The following is a 16,636-nucleotide window of genomic DNA, read 5'->3' as shown; positions in this document are numbered from 1 at the left end:
GACTATGTTTACAGTCACGTTTTTGTCCTTAAAGCTACTGTATTCAAGCTATAACTAATGTCGGTGCAATAATTACATTATGAAACAATGAATTCATAAAACATAAAAATGAACAACAGGAAATGCTGTGGGTTTTGAGGTTCAGCTCCAACAAACTGAATTATTAGACTGAACATGGTCAACACCACACTTCAATGTTCTTTAAATAGTTTCTTAAAGACTTTTCAAGTCTTAAAGACTTGGAATTGTAAAGCTAAAGACATACTGTATAACAGAAGTAAAAACCTATCATAATATGTACAATCTATCTCATTGATTTCCATTTTCTTTTAATCTAGTCACCTCACAGCTCACCACGGTTAAAAGCAACAGCAATTAACAAAAATATATTGCCAAAAAGTACATACTGTACACTTAAAACTTAGGCATAGTATAATTAAATAAATTTAATGACATGTAACCATAAACCAACCAAATGGCTTGAATGGCCTCCTCTCTTTTATAAAAACCTACTTTCTTATATCCTTCCAAAGCATCTTCACAAGTATTCTCCCCCAGGAGCAATTTACTTAAGATACTTTTAAAATATGACCATACTAAAACTGTTTAAGTTATACTGTTAAATATATATGGTAAATAGTTAACACTTAAGTTTTCTGCTTGTTTGAGAAATATGGATCCATAAGATAAAATATTGAACCGTTGCCACACAATTTCATAAAAATGCCAGGTGCTCAGCATTTTGTATTTGATTTAGATTAAAATTGCCAAAAATAGCTGATTACAAATAATAGTCATTCAAAAGGAAATGTCTTGATACAATCATGCTCTAATTGTATAAGGAAAATTGCTCTCTGCCTGCTTGAAAGAGGCCTGTCTGTTAGAAAAGTGACGAACAGAAATCTCAGGACATAAGAATATTGAAAATCTTCAACTTTATTTAATGCAGCTGTTGCAGGAGTAGCTTAACTAGCTTTCACTCACCACATTTCACTTGGAGAAACTACCTAGCAAAGTACCTCCTAACATGAGTAAGTATGTTGTAAGTTGTAAAATGCCTTGAAACTACCAAAGAAAGATGGCTGTGAGTTTTATACAATATTTCTTTGGCTTATATACAGTTAAACAGGAAAATAAGAGAATAAGGCACATGCTTTGTAATTTTGCAGTTTTTCTTACTAATGTTTGGACACCCATGCCTTGGTCACAGTATTCTTTTATTCTTTAATTATTAAACTTATTCATTTTTTTCATTAATTTGTAATATTCAGCTTACTTTAACCCTATGACTATTTTATCTACTGTATCTCCTCAGATACAAGGAATCAAAATCGTGTCACAGGGTATTTTATAGTATAGGGCTCTTCAGAAGTTATCCAGAAAATTAGATGTTCTGCTTTGCCAATAAGAGGATTAGTCCGGATAGAGCAGGAAAAAAAGTACCACCGCCATCCAAGGATCATAACATCTATATCCATTTACATAGTTATTTTCATGGTCAGAGGACAGGTAAGGTTAACATATAAAACAGCTTAGAGACAAAATCACTCACTTTTTTTGGACCAGAAGACATCTGAGGTTGTGGATTGTTTTATTGAACTTTTGACAGTTTCTGACAGACCTGATGTGTGAACATGTGTTGTTCAAACTACTGTATCTGGTCGGGTGGTAGGAATGTGGGAAGGAATTCTTTTTAACACAAGAATGCCTTTAGTGCAGATTGAAAGTAATATTACTGCTCAGTCCTTCAACCATCAGATTTTCCATCTGATTTGCCAATCTGCAAGTGCTGTCATGGAGGACAATATAAGTCCAGGGTGCCGGTATTAGAATTACTCAAATGACTTGAATAAAACAATGTCAAGGTCATTTAATAACCAGATTTTTCTCCTGATATGAGAAAATGGAAATATTTGTGGGACCAATTTGCCAAAAGCAACAGTAGGAGGCATCCATGAGTGGTGGATGATTAATCATAATGCTTAAGTATTAACAATGTGTGTTGTGGTCATAATGTTTGCTTTCTGATATTTTAATGTATATCTACAAGAGCTTGCACTTCTAATGATTTCAGAATAACATAGCATTTAATTCCCAATTCAGAATCAGTTTTGCTTCCACTATATTTAATTTAACTCCCACTTGCCTTTTAAGACAAAGAGTATTACAGTAACTCATTCATTGTTTTTCTGTTATGAAAAGCACACAATTCTAACCTTTTTTTACTGGTATTTCGGATTACTAACATTGTCTACATAGAAACAAACAATTCTCTTATCTAAAAGTAAATCACTGACAAACAAACAAAGCAAAAATTATTCACTTAAAGGATAGAGAAAACTGTTTCTATTACATTTTTCTCTGTTGAAATTATTTTTGAAGCCACCTACAGTATATTGTTCAGTAATGCTAAAGCTTAAGCAAAGACTCAATAGAGTCCACTTGCATTAAGGGAAACAAACCATGAATAAAATAATGGATTATAAAACAAAAAAGTCTCATAGGATAAGCAAGGAGGGTTGACATGACTGTGTGTTAATACAACTGTCAAATTATACATTATTAGTGAATGACTTTGTATAAACTGTCAGACTCATTAACAAAAAGCTTTTTGCTGGATAGGATTGTTACATTAGAGTATTTCCCTTCATTACTATTATGTGTTGTTTACTTTGTCAGTTTTTCAGACATTTGAGGATTTCCAGTCAAGTTCTAAGTCCAATTTCCTGCAGCTCCTGGCACACGATTGCCATTTATGTAGTCTGCTGTATGTCTTTCCAGATCTGACTATCTCTTTCTTGTCAAGAAAAGTAAAGTCTATCCCTGTGGTTGAGTAGCTCCTGGTTATCTGAACTGCACTTCTGATTGTTTTTCGTTTTCTGCCAGCCTCTACCTGTAAGCCCCTGATTCTGTCTGAAAGTCTTATTAGATACTTCTGACACTTCTGTTGTTGCTTTTTGTGATGTACCTGAGGGTTTTGTATCAACAATCATGTCTCTTTTCAGGTCACTTATATCAATCTAAGGGGGATGCCTACTACCACTTTACAACATATTGGGTCTTTTCCATTACTTCAGACAGAATGTAAAATATAGAAAATTCTCTCATTTTTGTTAGGACGATACATAAAATAGGTAAATGCAAAATCTAACAAACAAAGCATATCTGGTAAAGACTGCACCACAAAGCCTTGTGCCACGTGTTTTGAACAGGTCTTTTGGGATTAGGAACCAAAACTGTGTCACACGTTATTTTATAGTACATCTCATTATCACACTTGAAATGTATTTTCACTTTGTCAATAAATCTGAATAATGTCTAGGTCTTTGTAAAATCTGTTTAAAAGTTTAGTGTAGTTCATTTTCACACAGGCTATATATTTTACATTCAATAACGAAGTAAAGGTTTGGATTACAAATGCACAACATATGTCCATACAGTCCATTTTCTAATCTAACATTTAGGATACATTGTTTTTGTAACAACTTAAACTACCTAGGCATACAACATGAGCATTGCGCAACCTTTACAACTGCCCATTCGAATTTTCAAACTTAGAATTCCATGGCAGCTTTCCAATTGGTAAGAGCAAGAAGGCCCTGGCAAACAGAAAGCAGTCTTCAAACAATACATCTCAAATCTGCAAAAGGTGGACTGATGGAGGTTTGTATTCCAACTGGGCCAAAGCCAAGCACTGCTTGCTGGCTATGAGAAAACATTGATGACTGACAGACATTCCTAACACAGTAATGTAACTTTAGAAATACTTCTGATGGTTGAAAAATGTAAAATAAGATTTTGTTTTATTTTTAGCACTCAGAGAAAAACAGTTTCTGATTCCTGTTCCATTTTGACATACCGAATACTTACTGGAGGAAAACAGTCATTTAGAGAAAGAAGACAAACACACCTAACTATGTATAGATATGGTTAGTAAGCTTCTAGGGCCTCCTTGGCTCATTCCACCTGGGAAGAGGGGGGTTTACAATAATGTTACCCTCCTGGCCAAGCTATTATTCTCTCATCTAGACATGTAAAAGCAGTATGCCCCCCAAACACCACACAACACTATGAGGTTTGAGTTAAGATAAAAAGTGTGTATAAGCTTAAAATGTAAATAATTAAAACCAAAGAAGGACGAGTATCATGTACAAAAGATATAATATTAGCACCACATGGTGAAACAGAACAGAATTATTTAAATGACTTTAGCCTTCAACAAAACAAAAAACAGACACCAAATATTCTGGAAGCTACTCAAGACAATCATGGAAGCTACTCAAATAACTGCTCAATTATAATGTGTATCTTTTACAGTACTTTAAACATATATATATATATTTGTAATAACCCCATTTATTACAAAGCAAATGAGTATATTTGGCTTTATTTTAAGAGCATGAAGTACAAAGTCATCAAATAATTATGATATACACATTCCTGTTTTAAATATTACAAGAAGTAATCCAAAATAATCCATAACATTCCTATACAGTAGTATACCAGTATACTAATGCTGCTACTTACCGGTGATACTTGAGAAATCATCAACTGTTCTTCTAGATCTTGCACTTTCTTTTTCAGCTCTCTGTTTTCAGTTTCTAGTTCTTGAATCTATGACAAATCATGTTAAGGATCAGTAAAACAGTAGGCATAATGTCAAAGTTAGCAGCATAATGTGGACAGTCATATGATAAATTAAAAATAGGAGGAATTGTCAATAAGGTAACATTAATTCATTAACAGATGAATATAATAATTTCTAGCACATTGTTTTGATGGTCTCTTTTTTTACAGATGTAATAATTCTGTGCATTTACAGTATATAGTACTTTTCATCCCAAAGTGCTTTGCATGAGTATGCAGGAAGAAAATTAATTGCTCCACCAGTTGAATAAAAAGGGGAACTTTATGTAAACCAGATTTTACATGTCCAGAGTGGAATATTGTCCATGACACCATGGACAAAACAGTATCAGGGGAGCTTTAAGATCCCAGTGGTCAGGAACTGAGTTTACTGAAGGACAGGATCTCCTAGACCACAGTGTCCTCAGTCAATAATTTCCTCAGTGAGGAAATTTGAAAATTCTGTTCAAAAAGGAACAGTCACCTGCTGGTCTGCAGTCTCTAGTACCAGCAGCATCATGGTTTTCCTTAGGGGGTCTTACTGTAAACTGTGTTTAGTAATGTGCAACTTACTCTTTTCTGAAGACTTCCTATTTGTTTTCTTGTCTCCACATCTTTTCCTCCAGACTCCAGAAATTTCTTATATGCCAAATCAAAGGCCTGTCCAATAGTTAATGTTATCTCTTCAGCCTGTAAAAGAATTGAAAAAAATACTAAAAATACTAATAACCACAAAATCTAAAGTTTACAGATGGATTCCGCAGGAAATACAATATTATATTGAACATAAAACTATAATGTTTTTTTACACTGTACCATTAACGACTACATGAACTAAATGTTTTAATTGTGACTTCTGCAAAATAATTTAAAATGATTCTATGAAAATATTCATACTTAACATAAAATATAAAAAACTGGTGTGTTCACCACAAAGCAAATCAGTTTAGCCTGAGGGTTTTCTAAGAACGAAATTTCTATATTAGGAATAACATACATTATAAAACCTATAATACATACATTTACTTAATACTTACACATTTTTCACTGTCAAATACATAGCACAAATGTTTATTTGATTCTGAATCTTTGCAAATGAATGTGAATATCCTCTTATCCGTCTTGTCATCTGCACAGAATGATATTCTATGCAACTGGCAATTGTGCTGCACATCCTGAAAGAACAATTGCAATTAGGTCATACATACTCAAAAAGTGTCAAAATAAATCAGGTTTACAACTGATTTCGCAGACCCTGCGATAATTACAAGTAAATTCAGATAACGTAAGTTGGGTTGGAACAATCCTATTCAAAATATAGATTTATGTTAGTTGTAATGATAGTTACAGTCCCTGCAATCATAAAATCTAGTATCAAAGGTGTATTCACACAGGGTTCGTTTCTACTGAACTCAATTTGGCTTGTTGAGCTGTTCACAATTAACATACTGTACCTCAGTCTGATTTCGATTGGAAGTTGTTTAGTTTTCATTTTCTTGGTTCAATTTCTTGTTTTTAGGACTCAGTTTGCTTGTGCTCACATTGCAATAATCAAGAGAACTTGGTTCCCTTTAGAGAAGATGCCTTCTTTTGTAGTTACATCAGAGATAAAGTAATATCTTGAAAGTAAGAAAACGTGTGATACATTAGTAGGGCTCTGGTTTTCTTGCCACTATGCAATAGCAAACTCCCTTTTAATGTTTTTTTTTCTTACAGGTTAAATAATTAGGAACAAGGTTCCATTTGGGTTGTAGAGCCTTCTTCAGTTGTGAATAATTCCTCAGGTTAGAAAATTATATTTTATTCAAAACCTGATGTTCAAAATTAAGATGTCTAAGAGTAGCATAAGTTATGTTTACCTTCAATGATGTTTGAATAAATGCCATGGCAGTAACATACTGTATATTAATGATATTAACTCTTCTGCCAAGCAATGGTACAAAACGTCCAGGAATCTTATACCTGTACCTAGAATATTTAATATATTGTTTATGTACTGAGAAATCCTGAAAAAAGCTGACTTTAGGGTTAAATTCAACTGTCCCAACAACCTCTTTGACTTTCTTCCAAAGTGCAAAAGTTCTTTAAGTGCTATAAAAAAACAGTGGAAAAGACTAAATGAGTATGGCTGAACTGACCAGATCCAATTCTCTTTCTTGAGTCTTTTTATTTTTATTTAATAAATACTGATTAATGGAAGTCCCATCAACTGAAGAGGAATGTCCATCCATTCTCTTTTAAAGCCACATACAGTATACTTGACAAGGGATGGGGAAACCTGCAGAGCACAAGGTGGATCTCTACACCCTGGATGCTCACAGATACAGTGCCTTGCGAAAGTATTCGGCCCCCTTGAACTTTTCAACCTTTTGCCACATTTCAGGCTTCAAACATAAAGATATAAATTTTTTATTTTATGTGAAGAATCACCAACAAGTGGGACACAATTGTGAAGTGGAACGAAATCTATTGGATTTTTGAAACTTTTTTAACTAATAAAAAAATGAAAAGTGGGGCGTGCAAAATTATTCGGCCCCCTTGCATTAATACTTTGTAGAGCCACCTTTTGCTGCGATTACAGCTGCAAGTCGCTTGGGGTATGTCTCTATCAGTTTTGCACATCGAGAGACTGAAATTCTTGCCCATTCTTCCTTGCAAAACAGCTCGAGCTCAGTGAGGTTGGATGGAGAGCGTTTGTGAACAGCAGTTTTCAGCTCTTTCCACAGATTCTCGATTGGATTCAGGTCTGGACTTTGACTTGGCCATTCAAACACCTGGATACGTTTATTTGTGAACCATTCCTTTGTAGATTTTGCTGTATGTTTGGGATCATTGTCTTGTTGGAAGATAAATCTCCGTCCCAGTCTCAGGTCTTTTGCAGACTCCAACAGGTTTTCATCCAGAATGGTCCTGTATTTGGCTGCATCCATCTTCCCCTCAATTGCAACCATCTTCCCTGTCCCTGCTGAAGAAAAGCAGGCCCAAACCATGATGCTGCCACCACCATGTTTGACAGTGGGGATGGTGTGTTGAGGGTGGTGAGCTGTGTTGCTTTTACGCCAAACATATCGTTTTGCATTGTGGCCAAAAACTTCGATTTTGGTTTCATCTGACCAGAGCACCTTCTTCCACATGTTTGGGGTGTCTCCCAGGTGGCTTGTGGCAAACTTTAGACGAGACTTTTTATGGATATCTTTGAGAAATGGCTTTCTTCTTGCCGCTCTTCCATAAAGGCCAGATTTGTGCAGTGTAAGACTGATTGTTGTCCTATGGACAGACTCTCCCACCTCAGCTGTAGTTCTCTGCAGTTCATCCAGAGTGATCATGGGCCTCTTGGCTGCATCTCTGATCAGTCTTCTCCTTGTCTGAGCTGAAAGTTTAGAGGGACGGCCAGGTCTTGGTAGATTTGCAGTGGTCTGATACTCCTTCCATTTCAAGATGATCGCTTGCACAGTGCTCCTTGGGATGTTTGAAGCTTGGGAAATCTTTTTGTATCCAAATCCGGCTTTAAACTTCTCCACAACAGTATTACGGACCTGCCTGGTGTGTTCCTTGGTCTTCATGATGCTCTCTGCGCTTTCAACAGAACCTTGAGACTATCACAGAGCAGGTGCATTTATACAGAGACTTGATTACACACAGGTGGATTCTATTTATCACCATCAGTCATTTAGGACAACATTGGATCATTCAGAGATCCTCGCTGAACTTCTGGAGTGAGTTTGCTGCACTGAAAGTAAAGGGGCCGAATAATTTTGCACGCCCCACTTTTCATTTTTTTATTAGTTAAAAAAGTTTCAAAAATCCAATAGATTTCGTTCCACTTCACAATTGTGTCCCACTTGTTGGTGATTCTTCACATAAAATAAAAAATTTATATCTTTATGTTTGAAGCCTGAAATGTGGCAAAAGGTTGAAAAGTTCAAGGGGGCCGAATACTTTCGCAAGGCACTGTACATGGGTAATTTAGACACCAATTTAAAATGCATTTAAACAAGAGCACACAGACAAAACCCATGCATACACATGAAGAATGCAAAAACCCTACACAGAAGATGCCCCATGCTGGAACTGGACCTAGGACTCAAAACTTGTACAGCAGTGTTAACTATCACACCACCATGCTGTTCTTGACAAGAATGTAACATGCAGAAACCTACTTAAAAGTTTGTATGCTGCAAGTAAAATTCAAGAATCCAGATGATTACCTTCAGAAAAACTGACCAGACATAAGACATTACAAATTTTGAATTTCAATTTTGACAAATGAAAAATAGCTCTCAATGCACCACTGAATACATACAAATTGCCTGTTTGTGTAAAGAGCTTTTCTTACTATTTTTTTTTCTAGAGAAAGAAAGAGCTATATCAAAATCTTTATACTCCTCATTTAGAAGTGAAAAGAAATATGAAAAGATGCGTCATGAGCCGGAATGAGATAATAGTAAGCCATCCTGAAGAATTACTCTTTTCACATGCTCCTAATGAGAAGGCAAAAGTTCAAAGGTCGTTTTAAAAAATTAAGTACTATTTAAACAGTGTATATATACTAAACAGTTATACACTAATTCTGTATGTTTTCTAGCATTTGTTTAACTGAATCATCCACCCACAATTTGAAAAACCTGAACGTTGTCTCCAATTAAAAAGTATTCTTGTTTCTGCATATAAGGTTTAAATAATGTCATATGCATTTTATGTAAAAAGGCTAATAAACATTAAAATACACAATATAAACATTTGTAAACAAAGAACATTTCTATCCAGTGTTATTTGTTGCTTTTGACACGTTATGTGAGAAAGAAGAATACTGTAACCAGTAAAAATATAAGCCTTTTCCCCAATAGTAGTCACAATGTCATCAAACACTGAATTGCAGAAATGATTATGTATTTTGATGTTGCAACAGACATGACTAAGTCAGCTTTCCATGTTAACAATATTAAACATGAAGCAATTTTTAAAAATTGGGCAGGCAAAAAGTTATGTTTTTCATTTCTATTGCCCAGACATTAAAAAATGAAAATATTAATGAGCAAGTAAACAAAACTTTGATAGTATTCTGCATTCTGAAGCAGTGTTCCTCTAAATGAATGGTTTTGGGGCACGAAACTTGTACAAAAGCTCTCGTTTATATGTTGATAAACACTGGGAAGTTCATAAAATGTATTACAGTATAAAGATATAGTTCTAACATGCTAAAAAGAGTAGCCAACAGCTTGATAACAATTAATTGTTATTCACACCAGCACCAAATAACTAAAATTCAATTTTTGTTCCCTCACCTTGCTGTGAGTTTGGGTATCACTGATCATACGCTGTCACATGTGATCAGAAATTGTATGAGATAAATTGACACGATTTACAACATTGCACAACATTGAAAACTAAGAAAGAAATTGGTACTATATATGTATTTCTTTTTATTTATATAGCATCAGCCATCCCCTGACAAATTATCCAGCACATTATGCTTACTGCCTGGGACAATATTGGCATCTTATCTTAATGTAGTCATTGTTCTCATGAATTCATCTGTTAACAGTTGTCTAGTAAATTGCAGGGTTCGTTGCCAGATTATTTAACATGTACGGACATTAAAACATCCTCTCATGCAACAATGAATATTTTTGAAGAATTAAATTTGGGATTTTCTTTTTTTCTTGCACAATCCAAAACACCAGATACTGTATACATCATGCTGTATATAGCACAATACTGTATTTACTGTATATATACTACTCTGTATATCCTCTACCATTTCAAATCTATATATCTTTTATTTTCCTTAAGTTATTTTTCTTCCTATGCAGTTCATATTCTGTTGCATATCATGTTTTCCCAGGCCTTGCTAATCCTATGCATTCCCTTGGGTGAATAAGAGAATAATTCCAAAGATCCAAAGACCTCACCCAACTGATGCATGGGCTGAATCACTTGGGGTTATTGCTACATTGGAAATTACACAAACCCCTGTAAACAGCAAACAAGATGCTTTTATTTCCAGACTGGATCTAATTTACAGTAATTCAAGCAGTTGTTTTACCAGTACTTATTCCCACTGTGATTTTTCACTTACATTGCGCTTTCTAAGCAATATGTGTCAGACCGAAAACTAAGAGAACAAAACGCCCACAAGCTGCACTTCATCATGCCGCTTTTGTCCTTTGAGATTCTCTGAACACAGGGTGGAGCTATCCCCAGGGTTAGTTATTTCTGTTGGAAATAATGGAATGCAATTATCCTTTACTAAACAGTACTCCTCTGTATGACTTAATGAATCCCTGGGTTTTAGAGGTGATCTGGATGAAGCCCATCTGGTTCTCAAAGGCAAAACTGCATATGAAAATGTAGTTAAAAACATGTGTCAGGCTCAGCTGAATATTCCTCATGGCTGGGAAGTGATATTCAAAACATATCAAGGGAAAATACAGAAGTATTTGCTGTTACCACTTAAGTAGGATATTTTTAAAATGTTCTCTTGGTGGAACACCTGGAGATACTGTACAAAACAATACATAACCAAAAGAAGTTAAGCTATAGTTACTTAAGATTTTTTAAATGTACATCCATAATGCAATATTTTAACTGTGTAATAATAATGCAGCAACTTTCTAGCAGTACATATGTACAGTACATATTCACTTTGGCGTCACCTAGCGGTGATAGTGCCATTCCAGTAATCTCTTATCGCATTTACAGCAGAGTATATTTAGCAATTTACAACAGGTAAAATATAGTCTCTCCAGTGCCAAATTTCAAACTGTTACCTGCTCCAAACATGGCGATGTTAATGTCCTTTACAGGGATTCAAAGACAATTTTCCAGACGTCCATTTTCTACCTACTTTATCTAATACAGGATTGCTACAAAGTTAGGTTAGCAAGTTCTTTTACTGCAACACAATTACCAGACATAATATAATAACATTACAGCACAAACTCCAGACAGTTATCAGGAATAGTGACAAAACCAGTTGCATATATAATAAATCATTTCACGCCAAACGCACATGTGGTTAATGAATATTGAGAACTCTTAACTGATACGGTCATATCAAATTCCTCTGCTTTACGCAATGGTTTGGGCAGTAGCCCCAGTAAAAAGCAGAATCTAAATGTATTAAACAATTTTAAAAAATAACAGAAAAACCTTCCCAGCAAGGCATGCTGGACCACACTGCAAGGTCAAGACCACAGATGCTACAAATACAAAACCAACAGCACTGAGTGAAATGCAATAGCGCTGAAAGACTACCAAGCACATATTTTTTCAAACACAGTCGTGCACCCACTCATCACACATGTGGACATGCACAGAAGATGCCCCAGTCCTAGGCCCAGGAGCAGTGAAGCAATAGCACTAACCATAATGCCACCCTGACACCCAATCAAGTTAACATTCAACATAAAACCTTTCCCATAAATACTCTATTTGATCCCAGAGCTTGTGTTTAGGCTCGCTTCTTATTTCTCGTCATTTCCACCCTCCAATGTAAACGTGCATCATCAACCCAGTTCCCAAAACAACAGGGTTTCTCATACAAGTGCTTTTCTGACAGAAATTATAGTAACTGCTAATCAGCTAATAAAGAGATTAAGATATAATGAAAAAGAATAAAGCAAAAATGAATCTATATTGTACAGTTGTACTAATGAAATCATAAATTGATATACTGCATTAGAAGATGGTGTATAGCACGGCATTTCTGACTTTTATTTTTTTTATTTTGAAAATATTTACATTTACCCTGCCTAAAAGCAGGTACTGCATTTGATATTTATATAAGTAAGTTGGAATAATTAAAAAATGAGAGTTTTCTACAGGTACTATACTTATACATATGTACAGACAGTACATAAAAATTACTTTTTAAATGTTGTTGTGAAAAAATGAATAATAAGTAGTGCATGGCAGGAATACAAATACCTTTTACAGAATTACCTTTTAAAACACTGGGAACCAATTTAAATGAAACTCAAGTTAATGGATCTTTGTATTTTTTTTGCCTAGTGAAGATCGTTTATTTACTCATGGTTATGCTATTTGTTTACTTTGTTAGGACACCCAACTCTCTCTACTGCAGCTGAAAACAATATTAAACAATACTAAACCATTATAATGTGAGAATGGGAGACAATACAATTTGTTTTGCAATGTAATGGGTTTTGGAAGCTTCTATTCCAACAGTGTAAAGTGCTGCCAACATCGATCTTTTATTTTTCCAATGAATGTTCTTAATTCTAAACAACAGCCTCCAAGGAAATTTTCAGTATTACAGCTGTGAATTTTTATACTTATTATTTTTACTTCTCGAAAAGAAAATGCAATGCAATAATTGGAGCTTTATAGGAGTTTTGTATGTTCTGGTGTCCAAGTTAAACATCGTAAACACAATGTTGTAAAAAATAAAATCAGTGGGACAGGTTTTCTTTGCGTTTTTATTACAATTTCTATAACAATCATGTTCTATTTTGTTTGTTGAGCCCTAAATTGACATCTGATACTTGCTCTCTGACTGAAGGTCATGGGAATCATCATGTCCCTGTAGATTTAGCAATTCAAAACATGGTGAACTAATAAAAGAAAATGGAAAAAAAAACAGCTGATGGGTAATCAGCTAAGATACTATGGATATTATGGCTAATAATGCTAAGATCAGCATTAAATCTATAACTAATCACCTAAAAAGTAAAGCAGCCAACAGCAATATTTCAAATTGAACAGTGGGGTCTGCAGTTTACAGAAAACTCTCAAAGAAAGCTTAAGAGTGACCTGAATGTTTGTGTTTAGCTGATCTCAACAAAAAGAAATCTGTAAAATGTAACTGCTTTTGAAAATATTTTAAGATGCCTACTGTAATTTAACAATGGTGAATAATAGCTGTCTAAATCTGTCATCTGGATTTGTAACAGCAGGCACAGTTGTTTTCAAGTTCAGCTTTTAAACAACTAAGTGAAGGTCCAGTTAATCAAAATATTTTAAACTGTTTACATAACCAAACCCTAGTCCTCCAAGCATTACAGTATATGTCATCCTCATGCTCAAATGTGAGGCAATAACAAGGTGTAGCAGAAACCCTTAAAGGGCTCTTAATAGCTAAAAATGTCTTGAAATGCCATGAAAACATGGATTAACTATTAAATGTAATTATTAAATCTTTTTTTAATCTAATAAATGCAAATTTAAATATATGATGGAGCATCAAAGATAATAAATCAGGGATGTTCTTGCATACATTGACAATTACAAATTTCACGTTTACATTTTAAGATTATTACTTTATTGGAACTCTGAATACTGTAGTCAACTGTCATGAAAATGAAGCACCTGGAGGCAGCCCTATGCAAGCCACCAATGTCTAACTGGTTCTGATTGTTCTGATCTTTGTATCTTTGTTTTTTATGAACAAAGAATTGTTGAAAATTCATATGGGAACTTAGTATAACCCTTTTATGAAATATGAAATACCTCAAAATGCCCAAGCTCCTCATATGCCAAAACAATCAATCCATGTTCAAAGGATGGCACCCTGCTCCCCATAGTTAAGTTTAATTGATACTGGTTGTCGATAATGTATACTATGAATAGAAAAAAAACCTCTTCATATTAGCTGTAATTCAGTAAATCAATAAAAAATACACTTTCCAAATATAAAAGTCAGTAATTACCTTTGTTTTAGTTAGTCAAATAGTCTTATGGAAGCAAAGACTACTACATTAAGCCTGGCAAAAGGCTTAATTGCAGAAGTGTTTTTGTTACCATATAGCTTTTTTTCTGAGAAACAATAGTATATACCCACATCATGATGATATATGTTTCGTCTAATTATTCTCAGATTTACTTTACACATGATTTTCAGGATTAAGAGACATTTTGTTCCAGCTGGTGAGAGCGTCCATTCATAGAGGAGTCAGAAAAACACTTACCAATTTCTTTATTATTATCTTTTGATTAATATTAAATATGAATACCCTAAGGAAAGTATTTTCAATTATGCTCACTTATTTGTAACCTGTTATCTAGTATAAAATACATAGTATGCTGCTATCATGGAATGTAAAATGTACATTTCAGTGTACAGATATAACACTTTCAAAAGGTTGCTGAGCATTATATCATAAAAAGCAAAATATTAAAACAAACATGTTTTCTTATAACACATGGATGGATAAATGAAATATCTTTTGATCAGTGTAGTTGGAAGTCAGTGAGCTAGACTGTTTTGATCCACTACATCTTTCTGCAATCAAAGTGAATGTTAATCAAACCCATTACCATCATTATAGATAGGTATAGTATTTATACCTATCTATAATGAGTATAGATTCTTTCTGGATATGCCTTGTGCAATCAGGATTTTTTAGAATATTAAAATCATTGAATGACATCATTCTCATCAAGCCCCCATCTCTTGCACCTAATTTCCTCCTGCTCTTGATTTACAAATTATTAAACTACTCTGTTCAAACAGAAGAGCCAAACAAGCATACAAAATAATATATACAGTGGCCTCCAGATTTATTTATACCAACAATAAAATTAAAACAAAAAACATCACCTACTATAGCAATAATAATAATAAAAATAATAATATACTGCAATCATAATAGCATTACACAGACCAAAGTCATATTTATATTTTTCATAATAAATAACTGAATTACAGGAAACTGGAGAGTCACATTTGTTCACATCTTTAAGTGTTCCTTTAAATAAAACAAAAATAACAGTAACATTCTGCTCTTGGAAGTGTAAGTCTCTCAATTGAGAAGAGGTATTGAAAGGTTTCCTGCTTCTCTAGGGTATAAAGGAGGTAATAAAGAGAAAACATTCATTAGTAGCATGAACCACAAGTTGGAGGATGGCGTAAGTGAGTCTTTCTATCAAGGTGTATCGAGAGGTACAGTTTGGGAGTCAACCTTAAATCCAAAGGCAACAGCTGAAGAACTCCAATATACACTGGCATCTCTAGGATACCAAGTATCAAAAACTACCATTTGAGGCCATATGCAAAAGAGGCAACTCAAACTAGCCAAACACTATTTGAATGACATTTGGAACAATGTCTTATGGGCAGATTAAATGAAAATTAAGCCTTCTGGGCATGCTCATCAGCAATGTGCTTGACATAAAAAGGGTCAAACTCATGGAAAGAAAATGCTCATGCTAACTGTCAAATATGACAGAGAGTCTAAATATATATTACTGTGTATATATATAGTGGATTTAATTTGCATATACTGTACAGTACTGTACAGGTCCTAGAGCACTTGTCAAGATAGAAGAAATCATGAACTCCAATGTGTTACCATGACATTTTGGGCTGACACCTAGTTCTTTTTGCCAAGAAGCTCAAGCTTGGCTGAAAACAGACATTTTAGTATGACAGTGATCTAAAGCATACATCCAGATTAACAAAAGAATGATTAGCTACACATGAAATACCTGTTCTTGACTGGCCATCTCAATCTCCATTACATAAATGTAACCGGGACTTTAATTACATACAGTATGATACATACTGTATGACTTTTCAATGCTATTAATAATTATAGTAAACATTTTTAGAAATTAAGCACAAAATATTACCTAACCTGTAAATGTAAAATGTAATATGTACAGGAAATTAAAGGTGATGAGCGTTTTATAGAGCTCAGTAGCCCTTTGATGTTGTATATTTCCGTTTGTCTTGACAATGGTGAATTATTCTGCCTCTGCATAAAAAAGGTTCTCCACTGACAGTTATACTGAGTTCATCCCTATTTCATCTCAAGCCAGAACCCATCTGGGCATGAAACATGACTGAACCAAATTTGGTATTTTGGATAATGCAAATCCAAAATTCAGACAAACATACTTACTTTTGTCTTGGGATCCAATATTTTCACACCATAAATAGAAATTTGTAATTCCACTTTAGGTGTTTTCTGGCCTTCAGATTTCTTAATATGCCTTTGAAACTATGGAGGAAAGAAAAATAAATGCATTTAAATTCAAAATCCCCAGA

At 34.3% G+C, this 16,636-nt stretch overlaps 1 protein-coding gene across 3 annotated transcripts in view; it reads right to left on the bottom strand.

Moving 5' to 3' along the window:
• gulp1a (GULP PTB domain containing engulfment adaptor 1a) overlaps window positions 1–16,636 on the bottom strand; it is a 217,136-nt gene that overhangs the window by 22,294 nt on the left and 178,206 nt on the right. For all 3 annotated transcript variants that reach the window (XM_088930998.1, XM_088930999.1, XM_088931000.1), the window contains exons 5-8: window positions 16,491–16,589; window positions 5,664–5,801; window positions 5,200–5,316; window positions 4,528–4,614 (exon numbers count right to left, since the gene is read on the bottom strand). In XM_088930998.1, the coding sequence (XP_088787124.1) occupies window positions 4,528–4,614; window positions 5,200–5,316; window positions 5,664–5,801; window positions 16,491–16,589 (441 nt within the window). The remainder of the gene's footprint in view (window positions 1–4,527; window positions 4,615–5,199; window positions 5,317–5,663; window positions 5,802–16,490; window positions 16,590–16,636) is intronic.

Source organism: Atractosteus spatula, chromosome 13, assembly GCF_055471065.1.
Source record: "Atractosteus spatula isolate fAtrSpa1 chromosome 13, fAtrSpa1.hap1, whole genome shotgun sequence".
Taxonomy (NCBI): Eukaryota; Metazoa; Chordata; class Actinopteri; order Semionotiformes; family Lepisosteidae; genus Atractosteus; species Atractosteus spatula.
Note: the sequence above shows the minus strand (reverse complement) of the source record. Positions and strands in the feature narration are given on the sequence as shown.